We start from the raw sequence: 25,127 nt of genomic DNA on the forward strand, positions 1-25,127 counted from the left end.
CTTGTTGCAGCCAAACCAGCCCAAGTAGACAATTTTGGGTCAAAATTTTGATTTTGAAAGAGACTTTTCCAAAAAAAAACATTCAATGAAGTTTCAGTCAAGTGACCATCGTATGGACGTCGAAGCCAGAGTTTCTGATGTCCTTTCCAATTACAATTCAAACAACCCATAGCTCCAAATCCATTGCATCGAAACAAAAATATCTAAAGAGAAATGGGTCAACGAAAGAAATACCCACCTAAAATTCCAAATCATTCTCAGTTCCAATTCTACCTTACTTAAGATCCGGAGATGGCGGTCACGTGCCTCCTCATCTCACAAAATTTATCGATCTCCACTCATCTCATCTCCAACCTCACAACATGGGTGCCAAATTCAGGACGCTAGAACGTGAGCAGCGGTTCCAAAACCCTCCTACGGACCAATCCGTATACCCCTTGCTTCGTGACGCAGTCTCGCCTCACATTGGCTCCTTCAATGCCTTGACCGATGGCCCCGATGGCGGTCTTTTGAATCTCGCAGTAAAGGATATCGGTGTCAAGACCATCTTTGACTCTGGCGATGAAAACAGACTCGGAAACAAGTTGAAGATCAGAGTCGATGCGGTGCAGTTGGCCCGTCCTGCTGTCGCTCCAAACGATAAGCTTTCAGTCTCGCGTAGAACGTTCCCAAGTGAATGTAGAGAAAGAATGGTCACATACAGAGGTAAGCTCATGATGAAGGTGGCTTGGACCGTCAACGATGGTGAAGAGGTCAGCGAGGTGCGTGACGGTGGTCTTGTTCCGATCATGTTGCAGTCCAACAGATGTCACTTGGAGAAGATGTCGCCTAAAGAGTTGGTTGACCTGAGAGAAGAGTCCGATGAATTGGGTGGTTATTTCATTGTCAACGGTATCGAGAAGTTGGTCCGTATGCTTATTGTGCAAAGAAGAAACCATCCCATGGCCTTGATCCGTCCCTCGTTCGGCAACAGAGGTAACCTCTACACCAAGTTTGGTGTGCAGATCAGATGTGTGCGCCCAGACCAAACGTCCCAGACAAACGTCTTGCATTATTTGAGCAATGGTGATGTGACGTTCCGTTTTTCGTACAGAAAGTCCGAGTACTTGGTCCCTGTAGTGATGATCTTGAAGGCTTTGGTCGAGACCAATGACCGTGCTATTTTCGACGGTATCATCGGTTCCGATACGAGCTCCTCTTTCTTGACCGATCGTTTGGAGTTGCTTTTGCGTAACTACAAAGCCTACAATCTTAACTCAAAGAACGAAACCTTGGCTTACTTGGGTGACAAGTTTAGAGTCGCCTTTGGTGCCACCATCGATGTCTCCGATATTGACGTCGGTAAAGAGGTTCTCAACAGAATCGTGCTTGTCCACTTGCCTGACAACGCGGACAAATTCCGCATGCTTTTGTTTATGATCAGAAAGCTTTACACCTTGGTCGCAGGTGACTGTGCTCCTGACAATCCAGATGCTACCCAGCATCAAGAAGTCCTTTTGGGTGGTTTCTTGTACGGTATGATTATCAAGGAGAAGATCGAGGAGTATTTGCAGAACATCAAGACACAAATTAACTCCGACGTCAGTCGTGGTGTCACTGTTAACTTCAACGATAGAAGATATATGTCAAAGGTTTTCCAAAAGGTCAATGAGAACATTGGTCAAAAATTGCAATATTTCTTGTCTACTGGTAACTTGGTGTCTCAATCTGGTTTGGATTTGCAACAAGTTTCCGGTTACACTGTTGTTGCTGAGAAAATTAATTTCCATCGTTTCATTTCCCATTTCAGAATGGTCCATAGAGGTTCGTTCTTCACAGAAATGAAAACCACTACCGTCAGAAAGTTGTTGCCTGAATCTTGGGGTTTCTTGTGCCCTGTCCACACTCCCGATGGTTCTCCATGTGGTTTGTTGAACCATTTGGCTCATAAATGTCAAATTGCTGTTAAGGCTTCTGATGTCTCTGGTGTTCCTGCTGCTTTGGCCCAGCTTGGTGTTTCTCCTGTGGATACATTCGCAGCCGGCCCCAAGATGTGCTGTGTCCAATTGGACGGTAAGATCATCGGATGGACCACCCATGAACAAGGTAAGTTGGTTGCAGATGCCTTGAGATTGTGGAAAATTGAAGGTAAACACAATCTTCCTCGTGATTTGGAGGTCGGTTATGTTCCACCTTCGTCTAAGGGACAATACCCAGGTTTGTTCCTTTTCGGTGGCCACGCCAGAATGATGAGACCAACAAAGTACTTGCCTCTTGACAAGGAAGACATTCTTGGTCCATTCGAGCAGGTATACATGAACATTGCAGTTACCCCCGCTGAGATTGTGAAGGGCGTCCATACCCATGTTGAATACTCTCCTACTAATATCTTGTCCATTTTGGCCAACTTGACTCCATTCTCCGACTTCAATCAGTCTCCAAGAAATATGTACCAATGTCAAATGGGTAAGCAAACTATGGGTACGCCTGGTGTGGGACTCAAACACAGATCCGACAATAAGCTTTATCGTCTACAGACTGGTCAGACCCCAATCGTCAAAGCAAATTTGTATGACGATTATGGAATGGACAACTTTCCAAATGGAACCAACGCTGTGGTTGCTGTCATTTCCTACACCGGTTATGATATGGATGACGCTATGATTATCAATAAGTCTGCCGATGAGAGAGGATTTGGTTATGGTACAGTTTACAAGGTCGAGAAAGTTGACCTTGGCCAAAGCCGTAAGAGAGGAGATCCAATCACTCAGCATTTCGGCTTGGGAGACGATGAATGGCCTGCTGAGTGGAAGGAGAAGCTTGACGACGATGGACTTCCTCTTATCGGTGTTAAGGTTGAAGAGGGTGATCCAATTTGTGCATTCTACGACGAAACCTCAGGTAGAACAAAGGTTAAGACCTACCACTCCAGTGAACCTGCTTACATTGAGGAGGTCAAGCTTTTGGGTGACGAAGCAGCTGATCAAGAATGTCAGCAGCTCACTATCAAATTCCGTGTCAGCAGAACTCCATTAATTGGTGACAAATTCTCCTCCAGACACGGACAGAAGGGTGTTTGCTCTCGTAAATGGCCAACAATTGACATGCCATTCTCTGAATCTGGTATTCAACCTGATGTCATTATTAATCCTCATGCGTTCCCATCTCGTATGACTATTGGTATGTTTGTTGAGTCCCTTGCCGGTAAGGCCGGTTCTCTTCATGGTCTCTCGTATGATGCTACCCCTTGGAGCTTCAGTGAGAGCGATACTCCCGCTGATTTCTTTGGTGAGCAATTGAGAGCTGCTGGTTATAACTATCACGGTAATGAGCCAATGTACTCCGGTGCTACCGGTGAAGAGCTCAGAGTGGACATCTATATCGGAGTTGTTTACTACCAGAGATTGAGACATATGGTCAACGACAAGTTCCAAGTCAGATCCACTGGACCGGTCAACTCTTTGACCATGCAACCTGTGAAGGGTCGTAAGAGAAACGGTGGTATCCGTGTCGGTGAGATGGAAAGAGATGCTTTGATTGGACATGGTACTTCTTACTTGCTTCAAGATAGATTGTTGAACTCTTCTGATTACGCGCAAACACCAATCTGTCGTAGCTGTGGCTCTTTGCTAAATACGCAGAAGTCAGTTCCACGTATTGGCTCTTTGGCCTCGATTAGATGTCGTGGCTGTTCAGAGAAGTTGGAAGTCATAACGAAAAAGGGTGTTTACGTGAACGAGGCGGATATATGGGAGGATGGCCATGGTGTCAAATTTGTCGGTGGAGATGACACAACAACCGTGGCTATTCCATTCGTGTTGAAATACTTGAACTCTGAATTGGCCGCCATGGGTATTAAGATGCGCTACAATGTTGAACCCAAATAATTGCATAAGTCTCGGATGACTCAAACTCCAAAATTGGCTCGCGGGTCTTTTCATAGATTGAATTGATTATATAGGAAGCTATTGTAAGTTAGGTATTTGTTTATTAGTGTAAATGAGCGAGTAGGTATAGTTACAATATTTGATATCAAACAAGTTCGCTCAGGCCCCCCTTTAAAAACTGAGCTTCTTGACTTTTCCAACTTTTTGCACTGATAGTTTTTCCCAGTTCCCATCGTTTTGACGGTATGTGCGACTTATGGCCAATTCGAACGTATCTACATTCAATTAAAACGTAATTATGATATTGTATACTGTATAAATTTTAAATTATATGAAGTCAAACTATTCCTGCTTCTTCTTCTTCTTCTCTCTAGTTCCCTTAGGAACTCTGGCGAGCCAGTAGAGGAAAACGGCACCCATAATATTAAAGGCAATGAAGCAAATGAAAATACCGTAGTTTCTCCATCTCTGATCATAAAATGAGTTGACAGATGCCAAAAATGCATTAGTCTGTGCGATCAGACAGAACGAACAGTCAGAAGTTGCATTACTGTCGACCAAGTATCCGCCCATGCGCATTTGAGTGATATAAGGTTCCATGTATTGGCCACAAGTCATGCCCTGAGGTGGCTCGAACAGGACATACTCACGTGGGAGACACGTCACAGAAGTATTAGCCAAACCAGTACTCAACATACCTTGCACCAAGTAGGTGAAAGGACTCACTCTGTACATGAAAATCCAGAATCCAGGCAAAACCTTTGGTCCGGCCAAAACACCACAGAAGTTCAAGCACATAATGAACAACAAGTTGGCCAAGTTGGCGGCATTGTCTGCGAGCTCATTGAATGAGACAGCCAAATGACCCATGGTCGAAGCGAAAATATAGAAAGCAGTGATGTACAACCACATGAGGGCACCTCTTGCGTTAACTGTGTCGGTTGGAACTGCATTCTGGTAGAGTCCAACAGGATAGTACCAACAGAAGTAAGCAATTGTTCCAATGAGGAACTGGTATGGAATCTCGGAAGTAATTTGAGCTAAGATGAATGCACCCCAACTGAAGGTTCTTGAGGGTGCCTCACGAGTCTCATAAACCTCACGCTGTTTGACAAAGTAAGGCAACATCTGTTGAATGATAGTTTGGAAAGGCATGAAGAACATGAAAATAGAGAACATTTGATTCTGCAAACCTTGCATGGAGGTTCCAGCCTTAAAGAAAGAGAAACCATTGAACAAGGATGCTGAAACGACCAAGAAGATCTTGGCATAGATGTAAGATGGGGTTCTCCACAATTGCTGAAGAGTTCTCCAAGTCACCAACAAATACTGGGTAACAAAAGGAGCCGCGTACTTCAAGTGTGAGTCTTCAGATTCTTTCACAGGTAACTTCACCAACTCCGTCTCCATGTAGCTCAATTCATTCTGTAATTCCTGATACTCAGAAGAGTTTTTCCAAACCTCAAAGTAGTCTTGAGTGGCATGCGAGCCTGGAGCTGCACCCACCACTTCCAACATCCACTCGGCAGGGTTTGCTTCAGGTGGACAAGGATGAGCACCATACTTTTCAAAGTAGTTAATCAAAACCTTAGAGTTGTCTCCCAAATCACCGAAATAAACAGTTTGACCACCCTTTTGCAAAAACAAAAGACGATCGAATTCTTTCATAAGGATAGCTGATGGCTGGTGAATCGTACACAAAATAGCTTGACCGTGGTCGGCCAATTTGCGCATCAATTTACAAATAGACCAAGCAGTCTGGGAATCTAAACCGGAAGTTGGCTCGTCCAAGAACAACAATAATTCTGGCTTTGCGACCAATTCGACACCGATGGTTAATCTTTTACGTTGTTCAACGTTAAGACCCTCACCAGCAACACCAACCAAAGCATCAGCGTATGTGTTCATGTCCAACAAATCGATGACGTAATCAACGTACTCATCCTTCTCCTTCTTCGAAACGTCTTTTGGTTGTCTCAAATAAGCCGAAAATGCAAGCGCCTCTCTGACAGTGGACGTCTGCAAATGAATATCTTGTTGTTGACAGTACCCAATGGATCTTTGGAACGACAGGTCTAATGAGTGACCATTCACCATACGAACACCATCTGTAATAACACCAGTTGTGACACGCTCAGACAAACAGTTCAAAAGAGTGGTTTTACCAGCACCGGAAGCACCCATAAGCGCAGTAACTTGACCAGGCTTGACGAAACCATCAACATGATTCAAAATCACACGATCCTCAGATTTGATCTTAACGGAGTAGGTCAAATCTCTCCAGTGGAAAATTTGGCGAGACTCGTCAAATTTGCCCTTTTCATTGGAGGGGGTTGAGGTGTCGGAAGAGTTAGCAGCATCTTGCAAACTGATCTTTTCATTTGGCAATTGGTTCTCTGGGTCATTGTTGTAGGCCATCTTAGCTTGTGTTCTCTTCTTCATATCCTTCAAGTGTCCACGCAAATACAAAACGATTTCACCCTTTTGCATTGCACCTTTGTTAAATTCAGTAAGGGCGATGTAGAAAAACAAGAAGAAAACGATGTAACCAATGATGATACCGATGTTTCTCCACTTGTGAGAAGCGTAGTACTCAAAAGCTGTGTTGATGTATCTTGTTCCCAGGACATAAGCCTCACCCTGGACAGCACCGATGGTGTTACAAACATTGCCAGATGACGCAGAAGATGAGTAACCGGGACCTTGTGGAACTAGAGTTGTGCACAAGAATTCACGGTTGTTGAACTCATTAACCATAAGCGACTCAAAGACGTATCCAACAGGATTGATGTAGTTAATCCATTTGGACCAACCCAACATACTTGGCTTTGGGATCACAAAACCGGTGTAGATGACCATAGCTAACAAAACCGAGGTAGCAGGAGTCATAGCACCAGCCAAGGAGGTCGAAACAGCACCAAGTGATCTAAACATGTGAGACATTGCCAAAGTACAAAGGACACAACAGAACCAGTAGAAGAAGAAATTTCCGGGTGTACGACGGAAATTGACCATGAAGTAGAACGAAAAGTTGAAACAGATGGACATGACGAACTTGGTAGGCAATTCAGAGACAATGGAAGCTAAAGCATCTGCAGAAGGACGGTAGAGAGCGTACTTCTTGTGTTTCTCGACAATTGGACGAGCTTCGAACAAAGACATGATTTCCAAAAGGGAGGCAAAAGCATTGAATAAAACAGCGAAGAACATGGCTGCACCTCTATAATAGAATGATCCAGTCGTGGGTTGTAAATTGTAGAACACAGATGAAAGAATAAGTCCCATAACACCTTGACCAAAGACAGAGAAAATGGTAATCGAAGGATCACCTTTGACACGTAGGAAGTTTCTTCCAACGATGTATCTGACTTGCATTGGGAATGAAACGGTGTATGGAGACTTGTGGGAAATGTGGTTAGCTTGTTTCGCCTCATGGGATTTGAGGTAATCTTCTCTGAAGTTACCGGCCTCGGCTTCTGCAATATACTTGTCAACCTTCTCGGTAAGAGCAGCATACTCGGGAGATTTGCGCCAGTATTCAGAAAACTCAATTGGAGTACGAGGAACCTTGTTCTCGTAACCAGGGATGACAACTCTCTCAGCTGGGTTGGTAAGAGAAGTCAAGTAATCAGCGGTGGTTTGACGTTGAGGACACTCGTAACCCATTTTGATGAAAAACTCCTTTGCCTTCTGAGCACGACCGAAGAAAATTTGGTAACCCTCATACAAGACAATGACATTATCAAAGAGGTCGTAGGCATCTTGAGAACATTGGTAAATGGCGATCAAGGGCGTAGCATCAATGATAGCAGCAGAAGTCTTCAAAGCACGAATAAACTCCAAAGCAGTAGCAGCGTCCAAACCACGGGTAGCGTTATCCCAACATTGGATGTTGGCACCACAAAGAGAAGCCTCGGCGATGGAAACACGCTTTCTCTCACCACCAGAAACACCACGGATAAAGTCGTTACCAACTTTGGTGTTGCGTGTGTGTGACAAACCGTAAGTAGCCATATACACAGAAGCCATGTGCTTGGCATATTCTTCTCTCGAAACTGGTCCTCTGTTTTGAGGGGTTCTCATACGGGCAGCAAACTCCAAGGTGTCACCGACAGACAATTGTGGGAAGTGAATATCTGTTTCAGCGGAGTAGACGATATCACCACGGTGGTTTTTTGCCATTTCATCGGGTGTAAAGCCATCGTAGGTGATTTTGGACTCTTTGCCAATGTGGAAACCATAGGTGCTGGCAGCGATTGTCTTCAAAAGGGTGGAACATCCAGAACCTGGACGACCCAAGACGACGGTGAGCTCACCGGGGCGGAAAATACCGTCCATGGTCTTCAAGATGTCGAAATAACGAGATTCATCGTCGTCTTTAGAGAAAATGTCACGGTACTTGTCCATTGCATACTTCAATGGGGCATTGAGGACAGTGGCACGGTAGTCGGAATCGGTGGCCACACCATAGGCACGCAAGTTACGGTAGGCTAAACCCAACTTGGAGGGCTTGTAGTATTCTGGCTCGGACTCATACAATTTACGCATGTTCTTGACCCACAACTTGGCGTCGAAATTGGGGCTATCGGGGTCCAAAGCCTCGGGAGCATCGGAATATGGCGCAATACCTGGCACCTCAGACATGTGCGACAAGTACTTGAGCAAGTCGACGGAGGATTTGGTCTTGATACTGTCGGCCTGAGAGGTATTGGTGAATGTACGGGCCAATTCACGGATCTCGCCATCGGTACGGGAGTCGAAACCGAGATATTCATTGACAGACTCATCGGAGCTGCTGTGGCCCTTCTCAACGTTGACGGAGGCGGAGACCACCAGCTGACTGTCGGCCATTGCAGTGAATTGAGCGATGGGGAGCAGCGACAAGGTTGGTGAAGATCCTCAACAAGAAGTTAAGTAATGGTATAAAAATAAGGCCCGCTCAATGGCTTGTTCCAAAAATGACGCTTGATACTACGTAGTATGCGAACAGTCAAAGGGAAATGGACCAAAGGGAACAGGGAATGACCTTACGGTATAGGAAGCTAGGCAGATCTCGAAATGAATTGGAGATGAGACTCAACAGCACCTAAGCGAACTATAGTTGTGTAGAAGGTTCGGTCGCCTTGGGAATAATAGATAGAGGGGTAGTGAAGAAAATCGAAAAAAAGATCAGCCCTCTGGCACTGTTTTAATATTCTCTGAAATCAATCGGATGTTGCTAAGTTCCGTCTACCCATTGCCAACCACGGAGTGCAGACAGCAGCCTTCTATTTACATGCATGGTTAGTGTTTGCCACTATCCACGAATGCGCAATTACGCCGCAGATTGTAGGTCCACAGTGCAGTCGATACCTGGGGGGCATCGGAGACATGCTGGGTTCGTCGAGACAATTTTTGCACGAAAATTGGCAGCGAAAATGCGCATTGATTTCCATCTTTTCCACCCTGTTGCGTGGGAGAGTGGTGATGCAACCTTGCCTGGATGAGCTTCTGCATGGTGCATCTTGTAGAAGCACTGCAACTCCACTGCCTACGTCTGTACCCCTGCATGACACGGGAGGTCGCTCAAAATCTGGTGCCGAATAGGTTCATTCCGGCTGCCAGTGCGTACGTGAGAGAGAGTCACCACGTTTTGGGGATTGGGATGAGAGACGAGAATGTCTTTTTTCTTTTGTTTTTTTGTGTGTGTAAGTGTCTTTTTCCAATTGTTGTTTCTGTTACATTTTGATATTATCTCTTTTGTTCCAGTGAATTTCTCAATCGATGTATCGGTGGCCGTCAACCGATTCGGCCTGGTGTTAGTCTCACGGATAGACTTCTGTTTGTGCGCGAACCTTATCGGTGTAACCATATTACTAAGACATGGTTTGGTGCCGGTGCACAAGGCTGTGTCAAAAATAACTCATGGGGTATGGCCATGCACTCTGTGTCTGGGACCTTTTTGTAAAAATTGAAAACCGTCGTTTAGCTGTCGGCTAGCCCTGCTGCCAAGGGTTTGAGGGAGTGAGGAAATGAGAGAATGTAACACAGCTGTGGTGTGCCCAGGCCGAGCGATGATCGTCTGATCGTCTGATCGGGAGCTGCTCTGATCATCTGCCCGCAAGGTCAGATGCATATCTTGTTTTCTTTCTTTTGTCTTCTTGTGTTGCGTTTGCTTTAACGCATTGATTGTGTCTCAATACGTCCTACATCTGTTGGCTGCAAAAACTGGCGCCAAGCCGGACGTTCTATCGCGGAGCTAACCGCTTTCAGACACGGCTTCCGCATTTGGCGGACACACTTGGGGAAGATTGAGACCACAAACTTCAATTTTTTCATGCCAAAATTCTCCATTGTCCAAAATTAGCATGGCTCTTGCAACATCCGATTGTCGCGGTTTGTCAATTTTGATGGACCTCGCGGAAGTTATCGCATTCCTTTGTTTCCGTGTTCTCCGTCCGCCGTATAATCGGCGCGGCTAACCTTGCTACACTGCATCATCTCCAACGGTCCACTACTAAATCTCGGAGACAAGAACATTCCGTCCAGCCTTGGTATTGCACTGTCCATAGTGAGTGGTAATTTGCCTCCCAGAGCTGACAAATGTCATCTTTCCGGAAAACTCAGGGCCTGAAATGCCCGGACCATGTTTCTATTTTCGTTTTGTTTTGTTTCGTTTTCGTAAGTGGTGGCCATGCGTTTTGTGTCCTTGTAGTTTTAGTAGGCCGAAATTACCAAATCAGTTGATCCGATTTGGTAATGTTCTCTGTCTCTGATTCCCCTGATTGATTTTGAGCACTATTTTCACTTGGGTTGTGGATATGACCAGAGGGGTTGTGTGGCCTTCTGAGACAGTAGCGCCGTGCGGCCACTGGCGATAAGCGTTCGAAGAAAGGCGAAGGGCGTGATCTGTAACTCCTAAAAATCTGTATACAGTTGTGTAATTGATTCTTTCTCGAACGAAGTTGGCTTTGGCCACCCTTGATGAACATGGACTGCTTGAGCTGAGGCGCCTTGCCGATACGTTATGTAATTCCAAAATTTGACTTGATAGAGCATTGAGAGCAATAAATCCAGGGTAGGTAGATCTTAGGCAAATAGTCCAGCTTTCATTGTATGGCACTCTGAAATTTGCTGAGAGACTAGCGTAGGTCTGCAATTCTGCTTAACAACGTAATGAGGTGATTTGTTTCTGATAATGTGGTTGTTCGTGAACTTGCAGAGTTAGTCCTAGGAATTTTTTGAATGCCATTTCTTGTGGTCTCTATAACTAAAGACGTCTTCCAGATCTATTATGAGAAACAACACCATAGGATTACAAGTGTAAATGAATTTTTCGAATGCCTTTAGAGAGCGATCATCTTTTTGCGATCTCATTTTCTCGTCCTGGTTTCGAAGACCACTCGGTTATTTCATTTTTTACTTTCACACCTGCATTGCCTTAAACTCACATATTACCAAAAGCGTTCTAAAATTCGAAACTGGAGTTCGACATAATTATAACAGTACGTTGAAAAAACTCTAACTCCAAATTCATCTTTTCCTTTACTCCACTAAATTCTCAGTCATTCGAGACAACCACTTGATCTACTTCTGCCATCACATTGATAAAGTAGAAACCAATTCATAGACCCCACAAAACATTCTTTCCAAAAACACACTCAAACACTCCAAAAACTTGAATGAAATATTAAAAATACTCTTGATTGATTCTTAGACTATCTCCACAATGTGTCACATGATGTAAACACTCTGAAACCACCCATACTAGAGCAAAATGCATCCAACACCGGAGAAATTCCGTAAATTTCTCGCTGGACTTCTAGCAAGCGAGATCCTGGACCCAATTGAATGTACCAATTGGGAGGAAGATGGGCTCAAGTTGGTTAGCACATTCATTACTTCACCTCTTCCCTTAGCACTATACGTTTCAATAACAGAGAATAATTACGCGTTATCATTCGAGTTTCCCACAAAGCTGCGACAATCCGAACATGTCCTCGTTCTCTCTAAATTGGAGGCTCCGATATTTGACTCCAGAACTCTTTTGTCCCAAATAAATGTAGTAAACTTACCTGGAACCCAAAGAAATGAATACGAGGAGACGTCCAAGCAAGCTCTCGACCAGATACAAAATATCATCTCATCTGCTGTGGTTCCCTACTTTGATCTTACCTCTCAAAGTGAACAAAAAGACGCTGCCAGAACCTCATCTTTGTTGTCTGTAGATGCTAAAAAGAAGTTCAACGAACTCGCTACTTCGCTCGCTTACCTAAGACAGCGTGTCCAGGTCCCAGATCTATTATCTCTGGTGCCCGAGTATTTACGGGTCATTCTACAGAAGCTGCAAGCGGCAGAGGACACGAGCATTACTTCAGACACCGAGCTCCTAAATCAGTTAACTGGGATCGTAAACGGCTGGATCCGTCAGATCCAATCTATTACTCTGATTACAAAAGCAAATTCAGAGGATGTTTCTATGCTAGACGAAATTCAGCTTTGTAAGTCTTTGGAAGAGAGCATGGTATCACTCCAGAGCCAATTGAAGCAGAAGGAAGTGACAACTGCTCTCGCGATTCTCAATGCTGCTAAGCGCTTTCAAGTGTCACTCTCATTTTTTAACGATCTAAACATTGAAAGCTCTTTGGCCGAAATAAGGTCCTTCAATGCCTTATTGAAGGACTTGCCAGTCGATCTCATAATGTACAATAAAGGTGATTCGTTGGATTATCCTCAATTCGAAGCAAATGTTGATTTTGTATTTGATCAATTGAAAAAATGGAAAAATTCTCTTTCACTTCCTCTATCTCGCATGATTAATTTGATCGAACAAATCGTCATTGCGTTGGTAGACTACTTTGCTCATATTTTGGCTTCTCTCGATCTCTTCATCATATCCCTGGAGGAATTTGATCAGTATTATAATACTATGATGACACCAATGTTCTCAAAAATCGAGAGCAATGTGAAATACATGGAAAATCTTCTTCGTGAGCTCTTGCGTAAAAGGGCAGAGACATTCTTTATCATAAAGATTGATCTAACAGTCCTAAATAATCTAAAGGAGAGAGCCACTGCAGTCCAAGAAATTCGCAAAAACTATATCCAGTTGAAGGCTACTCTTCATACTCTCCCCAATGCCGACGACCTCATCGCTGAGCTAGCTAATGCATATTCTAGGTATTGCTCTGCGTCAACAGCTTTTGAGTTTACAAAACAAGGCTATGCCATATGGTCTCTAGATCAAAATTCATACATACAATTCTGTGAGTCTCTAAAATCTCAACTCTCTGCTTTTATTCGCCAAGGCTTTGAAGGCTGCATGGATATTAAAGACTACAGTGATTTCTTGAACTCGTTCATCATCTCAAAGGATTCAACTTTACATTTGATAACAGCTTTGATAGATGATGACCAGAAAATGAGAATACTTGAATGTGCAAGTTCAGAAATCCGACTGCTACTCTCTTCCACTGCATCTATAACAATACCAGAGAAGACAGATGGATCAAACATTTACAAGGAAATTGAACTAGAGTTAATGACTCTGGCAAAAGTCCTGTTTTATGTAAACTTTCTAGAGACTGTACTTGGAACTTCATGGGCTAAGTTTTCTCTAGGAACCCAAATAAGTGAATTGTTGAAAACTTTGTCATCCGACAAAAAACTACAGACTCTCGCTGCGAAATGGGTGCGGAATGCTAATGAAATTGAATCTTTGTTTAGCCTCCCATTGCCAATACTACGTGTCGAGAATGTAGGCATAGAAGGCACACAAATTTCCTTGAATGATCAGACAAATTTGACACTACTACTCTCAGAAGCCCAAAGTCTTATCGCAATTGATTGCGAAATGCCTGTTGCCTTGATTTCGTGTTTCAACAGACTTTCAGGATTTGAAGAAATCTTGGTCAACTTGAAAGAGCACTTGGAGCTATTGCGACTGATATTCGAAAGTATGGCCGGAGAGCTCTTTTGTGGCAATCCCATTGAGATTTACTTTGAAAAAAGGATCTCGCTTTGTTTAGTTTCCCTCAAGAAACTTCACGAGATATCATGGAAAGACTTGCTCCAACAATCTAGCACGGAAGAACCTTCAGCTCTCACAAGTGGTCAAAGAAAAAATGATCCAGTGCAGCTGATTCTAGATTTTCAGGATAATGTTTGGGTCTTTAATGCTGAATTGAACCATTTTCTTAGATCGGCAAATGAATTGAACATTGCAATTGATTCTCAAGATTTTACTTCCGAAAATGCTCTGCAACAAATCGAGAAATACAATTCCATTGCAAGAGGAGAAATCAAGCGATTGCAACTCTCCGACTATAGCAATATGAATGGGTTTGTCCTCTCAATGAACCAACGCTTCGCCGACAAAATGGGATTAACTATGCAAGACCGACTTCAGAGTTTTATCAAAAACTTGTCAGAGCGAAGTGCAAGTAACTTAGAGCCCGCTTTCAGGCATGATTTATTTTTCGATGGAGAACTCATTGAGCTCAAACCTCCATTGAGAGGATCCAAAGAATTGGCCGTTGCACATCTTGAAAAGATCATACGCGAGTTTTGCTCAATTGAAGTGCCTTCAATCGGAGCTGAAAGCGAATATTTCGTCGACTATATTGCTGATTCACTACAAGTTAGGATATGTACTTCATTGAATGAGTTGGATGAGATGTTCGCCATGGGCTTATCGTATTGGTCAAAATGGACTAACTTCTTCGATGACGTACACAAAAATCCTGACGAGATATTTTCGTTTGATGAGTTTTCTATCGAGAATTTACATAGCTGGCTCAATACTTCAAAACGGGTTTTGGCATACAGCAGCCTTTTGGAGTCATCTGATGGAGTTTACGACGTTTACAATTTCATTCGGTTCCAATTCAAGGATGTGCAATCACATCTCATTTTCAAATATGAAGAGTTTAAGAAGAATATTTTGCAGGAATTTCTGTCTCAAGTCCAACGTTATAGTGACTCTGTTTTTCAAAGCATTGTTGCGATTGAGAGGTCAAATTCTGAGGTCCTAGATATAAACTTTGAGACAGATAAATTCTTCAAACGACTCCTGGATTACTTCAATCTTGAGAGTTCCATCTCCAATTTGAATCAGTTCATTCTTGGTCACCATCAATGTCAAGTCTTATTAAAAAGAACTGGACACAAATTCGATCAAAATTGGATCTACACTGAACAACTTGAAAACAAACTTGCAAATATTAGGACCATTGCCTCATTATGTGACACTTTTGTTCAGTCCCACTTTGGATTGATAAGAATCAAAATTGAAGAACAGCACAAAAATATAAAAGACGCCCTTGAATCGTTTGAAATTGACTGGGGTAAGAAAAAACCAATATCGCAAGATCTTGAACCTTTCTCTGCTTTATCGGTGTTAACTAAGTTTCAGTCCTCACTTGAAAGCCTCAACAAACGACACCACGAACTATTGAGCGTTTCAACAAAATTCGATTTGTCTTTATCTCCCCTAGAGACAGAAGATTTAGCTCATGAAATTCAAGTCCTCCAGAGCATTTGGTCAGAGTTACATGGGGTATGGGATGTTCTTGTTTCTGTGCAAAAGCTATCGTGGGACAAAGTGAATCTACACACAATGAGGTCAGAACTTCAAGATGCTTTGCTCAAATTGAAATCTTGTTCCCAACAAGTCAAAGCATATTCAGCATTTACTTCGTTGGAACACCAGATAAATGACTTACTGATGAGGATGCCTCTCGTGATCGAATTGAAAAGTGAAGCTATGGAAAGAAGGCATTGGAAGAAATTATTTCAAATGTTGGCTTCACGTGAACTTGACTACGAATCTATGACTGTAGGTGATGTTCTCAGCTTGAATTTTCTGTCTTATGAGTCTTCGATACGTGGAATCTTGGAGCAAGCGCTTGGCGAAAAATTGATCGAAGATAACCTTCGGGCCCTTTCAGACAACTGGTCTCACATTGTTTTTGAAAGCTACGAATTTGAGAAGAAGTGCCGCCTCATTCGTAATTGGAAGACTCTATTCGAAGAATGCCTGACATGCCTCTCAACCTTAGTCAGCATGAAAAGCTCGCCATATTGCAAGCCATTTGAGAGCAACAGAGAGGCCCTTGAAACACAAATCAATGACTTGTATGTTATTCTCTCGACTTGGGTTGATGTTCAGTCCCATTGGATTTACTTATATGGCGTTTTCGGATCTAATACTGAGATCAAATCATCGCTTCCATTAGAATCGACCAGATTTCACAACGTCTCTTTAGAATTTCTATCGCTTATGAAGCGAGTGCTAAGTTTCGAACTTGTGATCGATGTTACTAAGATGAAAAACATAGGTGAAACTCTACAAAAGCTATTCGACTCATTGAAAAGCACAAAACGAGGACTCTTTGACTATTTAGATACCCAAAGGGACCGATTTCCCAGATTCTATTTCATTGGAAACGATGATCTTCTTGAACTTCTCGGCTGTTCAACTCAACTATCCCTCATTAACAAACACATTGGTCTGATGTTTGCTGGCGTCGGTTCGATAATACTTGAAGAGTCTACCACTAATGTCATTGCTGTGATGAGCCCTCAGGGCGAAGTTCTTAGCCTAAGACAGCCACTACTACTCAAAAATTCGGACTCGTTTACAGAGTGGATGACGGCCTTCGAGATGGAACTCAAGCTTTCCGTGGCAAATGAAATAAAGAACTGTGTTTATTCCGTGAAGTCTTTTGATTTTTCCTCTGAAACTGTTCAATCTTTTACTCAGTTCCTCACAAATTGCCCAATTCAAGCTGTTGTAGTAGCATTTCAAACTCGGTTTTCTTCAGCGATCACTGAATCCACTACAAAAAATCATAAATTAACATATGATAAACAGGTGAATGCAGCTTTGGAGTTGTTGCAACAACTCATTGCGGCAACAACAGACAAGCTCACATATTTGAAAGCACTGTCATTAATAATAGAACTTCTACATCACAAAAGCGTCCTCAGCGAATTGAAAGGTGCTGATGATCAATTCAGATCCCTTATTGTTCAAAAGCAGCAAATGTATATCTTACAATTGGATGAGCCGAACCCACTCGATCAATTGGTAGTTCAGCAAGGAAGATCTCGATTTAGCTACGGATTTGAATACCAAGGAGTTATGGAACGTCTCGCGATTACACCTTTGGTACAAAATTGCTTCTTGTCGATGTCACAAGCAATGTCGCAAAAGATGGGCGGATCTCCTTTTGGTCCCGCAGGTACAGGCAAAACTGAGTGTGTCAAAGCTCTTGGTAACAACCTAGGCCGCATGGTGTTAATTTTTTGCTGTGACGAGACTTTTGATTATCAGTCTATGGGGAGATTAATGCTTGGAATTTGTAAAGTTGGCTGTTGGGGTTGTTTTGATGAATTTAATCGTTTAGACACCAAGATTCTCAGCGCAATATCCTCTTTTATAGAAAAGATTGGTAGCGGCCTCAGAAACCCTGAGATCCTGATTGAACTCAACAATAACTTGCTCAATGTTCATCCTGAGACGGGAATCTTTGTCACAATGAACCCAACTTACGCTGGTAGGCACGAGTTGCCCGAGAATCTTAAAAAGATGTTCAGAGCATTCTCAATGGATACCCCGGATGCCACGTTTATTGCACGCACACTCTTGGAAGCACAAGGCTTCGGCACGGCGAAGGATTTGTCTGCCAAATTGGTGAATCTTTTCTCCCTTCTTTCGTCAAAAATTAAGAAACAGATCCATTATGATTTTGGTCTCAGAGCATTGAAATCAGTCTTGAATGCTTGTGGATCAATTAAGAGAGCTACTTCTGAGCCTTGCTCCGAGGTTTCGTTCATGCTCCAGGCTATCAAATTGATGATAGCTCCTAAATTAATCCAGGAAGATAATGAATTGCTTGAAATTTTCATGTTTGAAATCTTCGGCGAAGATGATAACAAAAATATTCAAGACGATCAGTTCAAGAACATACTTGCGACAGAAGCCAATTTGCAAGGCATCACTCCGACAGATCAATTGTTAACGAAAGCAATGCAAATCGCGCAAATTCTGAAAGCATGCCATGGATTCATGATTTTAGGAGATGCCGGATGCGGAAAATCCACGTTGATTTCGTTGACGCAGCGTGTCTTGTCTCGACTTGAAAACACAGAATTCAAGAGCATCACAATAGATGGCAAGTCGTTGTCGAAAGAAACCTTATTTGGGTCTTTCGACCCTTCAACCCGTGAATGGACTGACGGACTTTTTTCCAAAATTATCAGACAGGTCATTCACAATGTTCAAGGAGAGGTCAACAGACATGTGTGGATCGTGTTCGATGGTGACATCGATCCTGAATGGGCTGAAAATCTCAACAGTGTTCTAGATGATAATAAGGTCTTAACTTTACCAAATGGCGAGCGATTGAAGTTACCTCCATATGTGCGCATTATCTTTGAAGTTAACAATCTAGCCTCAGCCACCCCCGCCACCATTACAAGATGCGGAATGGTGTGGATAGATAAAGCACTCGTGAAACCAGAATGCTTGGTAAGAAAGCTTGCGTTCGATTTCAAGACTCGTAAAATCGAGAGGTTTGACGGGATGGAAGACATAATGCAGAGACAAGCAGTAAAAATGTTCTACGAGAAATTGTTCAACAAAGTTTTGGATGTAATGGATGATGAATTCTCAAACAAATTGAGTTGTGAGAGTTCAAAACTATCGCACATCATGCCCTTTCTGCAAAACCGAGCACTCGCATCTTTATTCTCTTACCTTGCAGTTTATTGTGAAAGAGTTGAAAGTATTAATTCGTTTGACTACTCGCTTTCTTGTGGTGACGATATCATATCAAAAGCTCTTCTTCTCTCAATCGCTTGGGCTTACTCTGGAGATTGCAAAATTCATGAAACCTTCCTCTTCGCCAAGTTTTTGGTCAGCCAGACCCCTTTTATTGAGCTTGAAGCGCCAGATAATATCATGCAATACCATTTCTTCAATAATAGTTTTGAATGGCAGCCTTGGAGCGACAGTGTCAATTGTGTTGATTTAGAGCCTCAGCAGGTCCTCGATACTTCGCTTGTTGTTCCGACAATCGATACTACTGTCCACGAGTCTATCATTCGTGGAATTCTCAACCAGCATAAGCCACTTATTCTATGTGGCCCGCCAGGTTCAGGTAAGACCATGAGGCTATTTAGGACACTCAGAGACCTGCCCGATTTCGATTTTGTTTCGCTAAATTTTTCAAAAGACACATCAGCTGAAACTCTCATCACGACATTGGAACAACATTGCGAGTATAAAAATACCATCTCAGGCTCCGTCCTAGCTCCAAAAATTGAAGGCAAATGGTTGATTCTTTTCTGTGATGAGATCAATTTACCCGCAGTCGATCAATATGGCTCTCAGAGAACCATTAATTTCCTTCGGCAGCTTGTGGAAAAGTCTGGGTTCTGGCGTGCCCTGGATCTAACGTGGGTGCTGGTGGAAAATGTTCAGATTGTGGGGGCTTGCAACGATCCAAATGATCCTGGCAGAAATGCAATGTCGGACCGGTTTTTGAGACACATCTCTCTACTCATGATTGATCATCCAAGTGAGACTGGAATGGAGCAGATTTATTCGGTTTTTAATTCTGCTGTCTTGAAATGTGCACCGAGCTTGAAGCATTATGCTACACCCTTGACAAGAGCCATGCTTGAAGTTTACGGAGAAATGAGAGGCAAATTGACCGTTGAGTTGAAAGCACACTACATCTATTCGCCCAGAGAGCTTACTCGGTGGTGTCGTGGAATCCTTCTGGCTCTATTATCGACAAGCTATGAACGCATCCAAGACTTCCTTCAAATTTGGATTCATGAAGCACTACGTTTATTCTTCGATCGAATTGTTGATGATGACAGCAAGAAATGGTGCGTGCAAATGATTGAAAGGGTAGCAAGGAGGCATTTCCCGATCCCAAACTTCGAGTCTGTTTTGTCACGTCCACTTTTGTTTACAAGTTGGCTAACCGGAAAATACCAGTTGGTTGAAAAAGAATCACTCATAAAATTTCTTCGTGGAAGATTGAAAGTTTTCTGTGAGGAAGAAATCAATACGCAAGTGGTTTTGTATGATGAATTGCTAGATCACGTTTTGAGGATCGATAGAGTTTTGAAACAATCACAGGGGCATATGATGCTAGTAGGAACCAGTGCGAGCGGAAAGAGCACTTTGGTGAAGTTTGTTTCCTGGATGAATGGTTTCAAGCTAGTACAGCTACGTGTACACAGTGGATACACAGTGGATGAATTCGAGGCCACTCTAAGAAAAGTTCTTGTCTCGTGTGTAAAAGGCACAAAAATCTGCTTCTTAATCGATGAATCATGCATTCTCGAATCATCATTCATAGAGCGCATGAATTCTCTTCTCGCTAACTCCGAAATCCCAGGATTATTTGAAGGAGAGTACTTCGACAGTCTACTCAATGTTTGTGCCGCTGAGTCGGCGTCACAAGGTCTTCTTCTTGAATCACCAGCTGAGCTCAACGAGTGGTTCAAAAAACAGGTTACTGCACATCTCCATGTTGTATTTACAGTGTGTGATATTTACTCAGAAAAGAACGCCCTGTTGCAGTCTTCACCTGCGCTATTCAATAGATGTGTCATCAACTGGATGGGGAACTGGTCGATGAAAACACTCGGAGAAGTAGCAGAGGCCTTACTTGCGAAAGTTCCCATGGACCAATCTGACTATTCAAAACCAAAACAATCATCTGTCACCGTCAAAGATGTTCGCAGCTTCCGGGATGCAATTGTGGAGTCCGCTGTTAGAGTACACTCTTCAGTTGCGTCTTGGACACATCTTCAGTATCCAAGTATTTTCTTGAGGTTTTTAAAAGTTATGGCAGATCTTCTTAATGAGAAAGAGAGAGATTTGGAAACGAATCAGCGATTGATCTGTGTTGGCCTTGAAAAAATAAAAGAAACTACTTTTGAGGTATCTAAAGCCGAAAAAATGCTTCAAGAAAAGAGAAATTTGCTCAGCACAAAGAATGAACAAGCCAAGAAAATGCTTAATCAAATGATTCTGGATCAGAATGAGGCTGAGAGAAAGAAAGAATTTTCTGAAGATGCCCAAATCGAGATCAAGAAACAAGAGAAAGAAATACAACTCCGTCAAGAATTCGTGATGAAGAACCTTGAAGATGTCGAGCCTGCAGTTCTTGAGGCACAAAGAGGAGTTCAGAATATAAAGAAGCAACATTTGACGGAAATTAGAAGTATGACCAACCCGCCAGCTGCAGTGAAAATGGCTATGGAATCTGTTTGTGTCTTATTGGGATACCAAGTCAACAGTTGGAGAGAAGTTCAATTGATCGTTCGGAAAGATGACTTCATCACAAATATCGTTAACTATAATAGCGAAGAGCATCTCTCACCTGAAATGAAAAGTTTCATGGAAGAGCAATATCTATCAAGAGAAGATTACAATTTTGAGGTTGTTAATAGAGCAAGTCAAGCTTGTGGGCCATTGGTCCAATGGGTTATTGCTCAACTTAATTACTATAGCATTTTGGAGAAGATCGAGCCATTGCGAGAGGAGGTTTCGATTTTGGAACAATCAGCTACACAATCACGGGCTCGGTTGATTGCCATCGCACAAATGATTGAGGAATTGGAGGAAACCATTGAATCCTACAAGACTGAGTACAGCGAACTTATCGGGCAAGTTGAGTGCACTAAGATCGAATTGAGTCAGATTGAACAGAAAGTAGACAGAAGCAAGCAGTTAATCTCGAGCTTGACTGTTGAAAGAACCAGATGGCAGGAAAATGTACACGTTTTCACTCTGGCTAGGAATCAGTTGGCAGGCAATTGTATCTTAGGTGCTGCGTTTGCTGCCTATTGCGGTGGCCTATCCCAGAAATGTAGGGAACAGGTAACGCTGCTGTGGAAGATCATATTGAAAGAACTTGGCATCATGTTTGACTCAGCTTTGTTGATTCCCTCGATGCTCACGTCACGCACCCTGAATGTGAATGTTGAAGATGAATTTTTGCTTGAAAATTTAGCAATCAAAGCTTGGAATTCTCTTCCACTTGTGGTGGACCCATCAGGCTCGTATGAAGAGTATGTGAATTCCAACGAAAATGACATTGGCTGTGAGTCTGTGAGTTTCGTTGACAATTCTCTAGGAAGAGTCATCGAGGATACGCTCAAATTCGGAGGTAGCTTAATGCTTCGAAATGTTGAATGCTATAATCCTTTGCTCAATCCATTGATTCAAAATGACATTTCCTATAAAGGCGGGCACAAAAGCATCGATCTCGGAAACAACACAATAATGATCCTGGGTGACTATTCGATTGTTTTTCACTCTCGAGATGATCGTTGTATTTTTGATGCATTTTTGGAGTCAAGAGTCACATTGTTGAATTTCGGGATCACTGAGGGTGGTTTAGAAAACTCTGTTCTCAATATAGCACTTCTGAGTTCAAACCCAGACCTATTCAAAAGAAGATCAGAGTTAATAAAGATCCAAGGTGAGTACAATCAAACAACTATTCAACTCAGAACCACTCTCCTTTCTGTTCTCAATGATTGTCGTGGAACAATGATCGATAACGATTCTGTCATTAACCTGCTCGAGGACATTAAAGTCGAAACCGACTTGGTCGACTCATCAATGGAAAGAGCCAGTCAAACATTGCTTGAGGTAGACACTACCAGAGGAAAATTCCACGATGTTGCCGTTCATGTCCGACGTATTTACATGATTCTTGTTAATTTGTCTCAGCAGGAAAGGATCTACAATTTTACTTTGTCACAAGTTTTGGATACTTTCCATGAAACTTTGAGCGACCTTGGCACTAACTTCGAGACCGGAGCGCTTGTGAAGCTGCTCTACATCAAGGCGTTCAAGAAATTTGCTCCATCGTTCAAGAGGCTTGATAGGTTATCGTTTGCTCTCAAGTTGTCTTCTAATCTATTCTCATATCACCACGATATCACTTCTGAATGTGCGATAACCCTAATATTAACATTCGGGAATGAATCATGGGAAGAATCTGCATTGGTAGAGATTCTCAATCGTCTACTTGAGCCTTCCTCTGAGTTTAAGATCTCAACATTGGCTCTGGTACTCCAAGACGATTTCGATAATGAGATGATTGGAATTCTCAAACCACTCATGGCAGAGTCTATGACTAGTCCCTCCAGATTGTCTTTGCAATCTTTGGCCGACCTACTGTCACATATTCTCGGAGTGAGTCAGCCAATTAGCCTCGATTGGATTCATATATTTGAGCATGAACACAGGGTTAAGAATCGGCCAGTGCTATTCTGCACATCAAGGGGATACGATGTGTCATATAGGGTGCGGGCTGCTGCCAAATCTATGCATCGGACCTTAGTAGAAGTTGCAATGGGATCGAGAGAAAGCGTCAACGCTGCAGTGAAGGCAATTGATCGTGCTGGAATAAACGGTTCATGGGTCCTTCTTCAAAATATTCAAATGACGCCTCTCTGGCTCACCGAGTTGGAAATGCAATTGCTGAAGTTGAATGCGCATGACGGGTTTAAATTGTACTTAACGAGTTCTTTCGACTCAAATGAGATTCCGAATGGGCTCATTCAAATGTCGACTGTTATTTCGGTAGAAGAGCAGCCTGGCTTCAGAACTATCGTTCGTGAAACTTTTGAAGATATTTCGAAGAATTCTAATTCCGAGTTGCAGAATTATGTCCATTTGCTCCTAAGCATCTTTTACGCTACTATTCAGGAAAGGATGAAGTATGTTCCCCTTTCATTCTCACAACAATACGATATAAATGATGCAGATGCAGATGCAGCCGCTTTCTTCATATCTAAGGTTTTCGAAGAAATTACCGATGCCAATACAATATCAATCCCTTGGCCAGAAATTGCGTTCCGTGTGGGCCAGATTATATTTGGAGGCAAGATGAGTGTTGCCGCAGATGCCGAGTATTGCGCTAGTCTCGCCAACGCTCTCTTCAATCCCAAATCGGTCGAAAGTGAATTCAATTTGATCAGCAATTCATTATCGAAGGGATCTGGTTTGATGCTACTCAAACCTGAAGACTTGTCTAGCAATGGAATAAAGATTTGGATTGAATCTTTGCCTGATCCAATTCCATTGGCCTATATTGAGATTAAAGAAGAAACGGTAACAGCGTTGCAAAGCCGGGACGTCGATACTGTCACCCAAAAGATGCTTTTATTGAAGGATTGATAGCTTTATAGTCGCAATAACGATTTTGCATAAGCAGAATGACTTGTTCTTGAGCTTTTTGCTCGAGTGATAGAATTGATAATAAAGGTTATGGAAAAAAATGAGTGAAGAAAGCTCTACGAAAACCGTACACATTCATGCTGTCTTATTAGTTATACACATTTACTCGTCGTCCTCCTCCAAGGTTTGAGCGGCGATACGGTCCAAGTCTCTTTGACCGTTCTCGGAGACTCTTCTACCACCCTTAGGGTGGATCTCAACAACACCGATCTTCTCCAAAGCTTGCAAGACCTTTCTGTTGATAGAACCGGAAGCGTCGGCGTGCTTGTGTGGTCTGAAACCTCTGTTGATGGCACCACCGTACAACTTGTTCAACTTACCGACACCAACTTGCTTTCTCAAGTAGATGTGTCTGGCAGCGGAAGCAGCTCTCTTGTAGAACCAAGTCTCGGACTCTTGAGGTGGCAACTCGTTACCGGCGGAGGTCTTAACGAGCTCAACGTAACCTGGAACCTCCAACTTACCTTGACGCTGCAAGAACTGAGCGTAAGCGTTGATGAAGTCTTGAGCTGGAACGTCTCTGTATTGTTAGTAATAAGGACAATAGGTGGGTGCATGTAGCTAATGGAGCCATATCAATCCTGATGCAACTTGGACGTTGGAAATCAATTTCGACTATGATCTTATCTTGTATGCCGATTCGCTGAGAATTCTGGATTCCTATTGAGTGCTGCACAATTGCGCAGAGAGCTACATAGGTAACTAATGATTCGGTAGTCCTCTAACGGGACATTTTTGATTGCATGGATGCTAACTCAGAGCAAGCGGATTCAATACCAGGCATACAGCAGTATGGACATGTAGCTTCATTCATATATTTGGATATCACGATTAAACATACCTGACGGAAACACCTGGCATCTTGTCTATGTGGTAGTTAGAAGTGTAGAGAGTGTAAATTTTTTCCTTGAGGGTGCGCGAGTGAGAAGTGTTGCACTGCATGAAAATCGCAGTCACTATATCACGTGTGCTACCTTCAAGTATGGAGTAGGTGAAACCAC

The 25,127-nt window shown here is 42.8% G+C and overlaps 3 protein-coding genes across 3 annotated transcripts; 2 read left to right on the forward strand and 1 right to left on the reverse strand.

Moving 5' to 3' along the window:
* Window positions 1-362: 362 nt before the first annotated feature.
* Window positions 363-3,866, forward strand: PUMCH_004541 (uncharacterized protein; the record flags this gene model as incomplete). Its single annotated transcript, XM_063023474.1, has 1 exon — window positions 363-3,866. The coding sequence occupies one exon, from the start codon at window positions 363-365 to the stop codon at window positions 3,864-3,866; it is 3,504 nt and encodes a 1,167-aa protein (XP_062879544.1).
* Window positions 3,867-4,208: 342 nt separating this feature from the next.
* On the reverse strand, window positions 4,209-8,717 carry PUMCH_004542 (uncharacterized protein; the record flags this gene model as incomplete). Its single annotated transcript, XM_063023475.1, has 1 exon — window positions 4,209-8,717. One exon carries the CDS (start codon window positions 8,715-8,717, stop codon window positions 4,209-4,211), a length of 4,509 nt encoding a protein of 1,502 aa, XP_062879545.1.
* A 2,905-nt stretch (window positions 8,718-11,622) lies between these two features.
* On the forward strand, window positions 11,623-24,066 carry PUMCH_004543 (uncharacterized protein; the record flags this gene model as incomplete). The annotated part of the gene is made up of 1 exon (XM_063023476.1): window positions 11,623-24,066. The coding sequence occupies one exon, from the start codon at window positions 11,623-11,625 to the stop codon at window positions 24,064-24,066; it is 12,444 nt and encodes a 4,147-aa protein (XP_062879546.1).
* Window positions 24,067-25,127: the final 1,061 nt, after the last annotated feature.

This window comes from Australozyma saopauloensis, chromosome 5 (genome assembly GCF_035610405.1).
Source record: "Australozyma saopauloensis chromosome 5, complete sequence".
NCBI classification, from domain to species: Eukaryota; Fungi; Ascomycota; class Pichiomycetes; order Serinales; family Metschnikowiaceae; genus Australozyma; species Australozyma saopauloensis.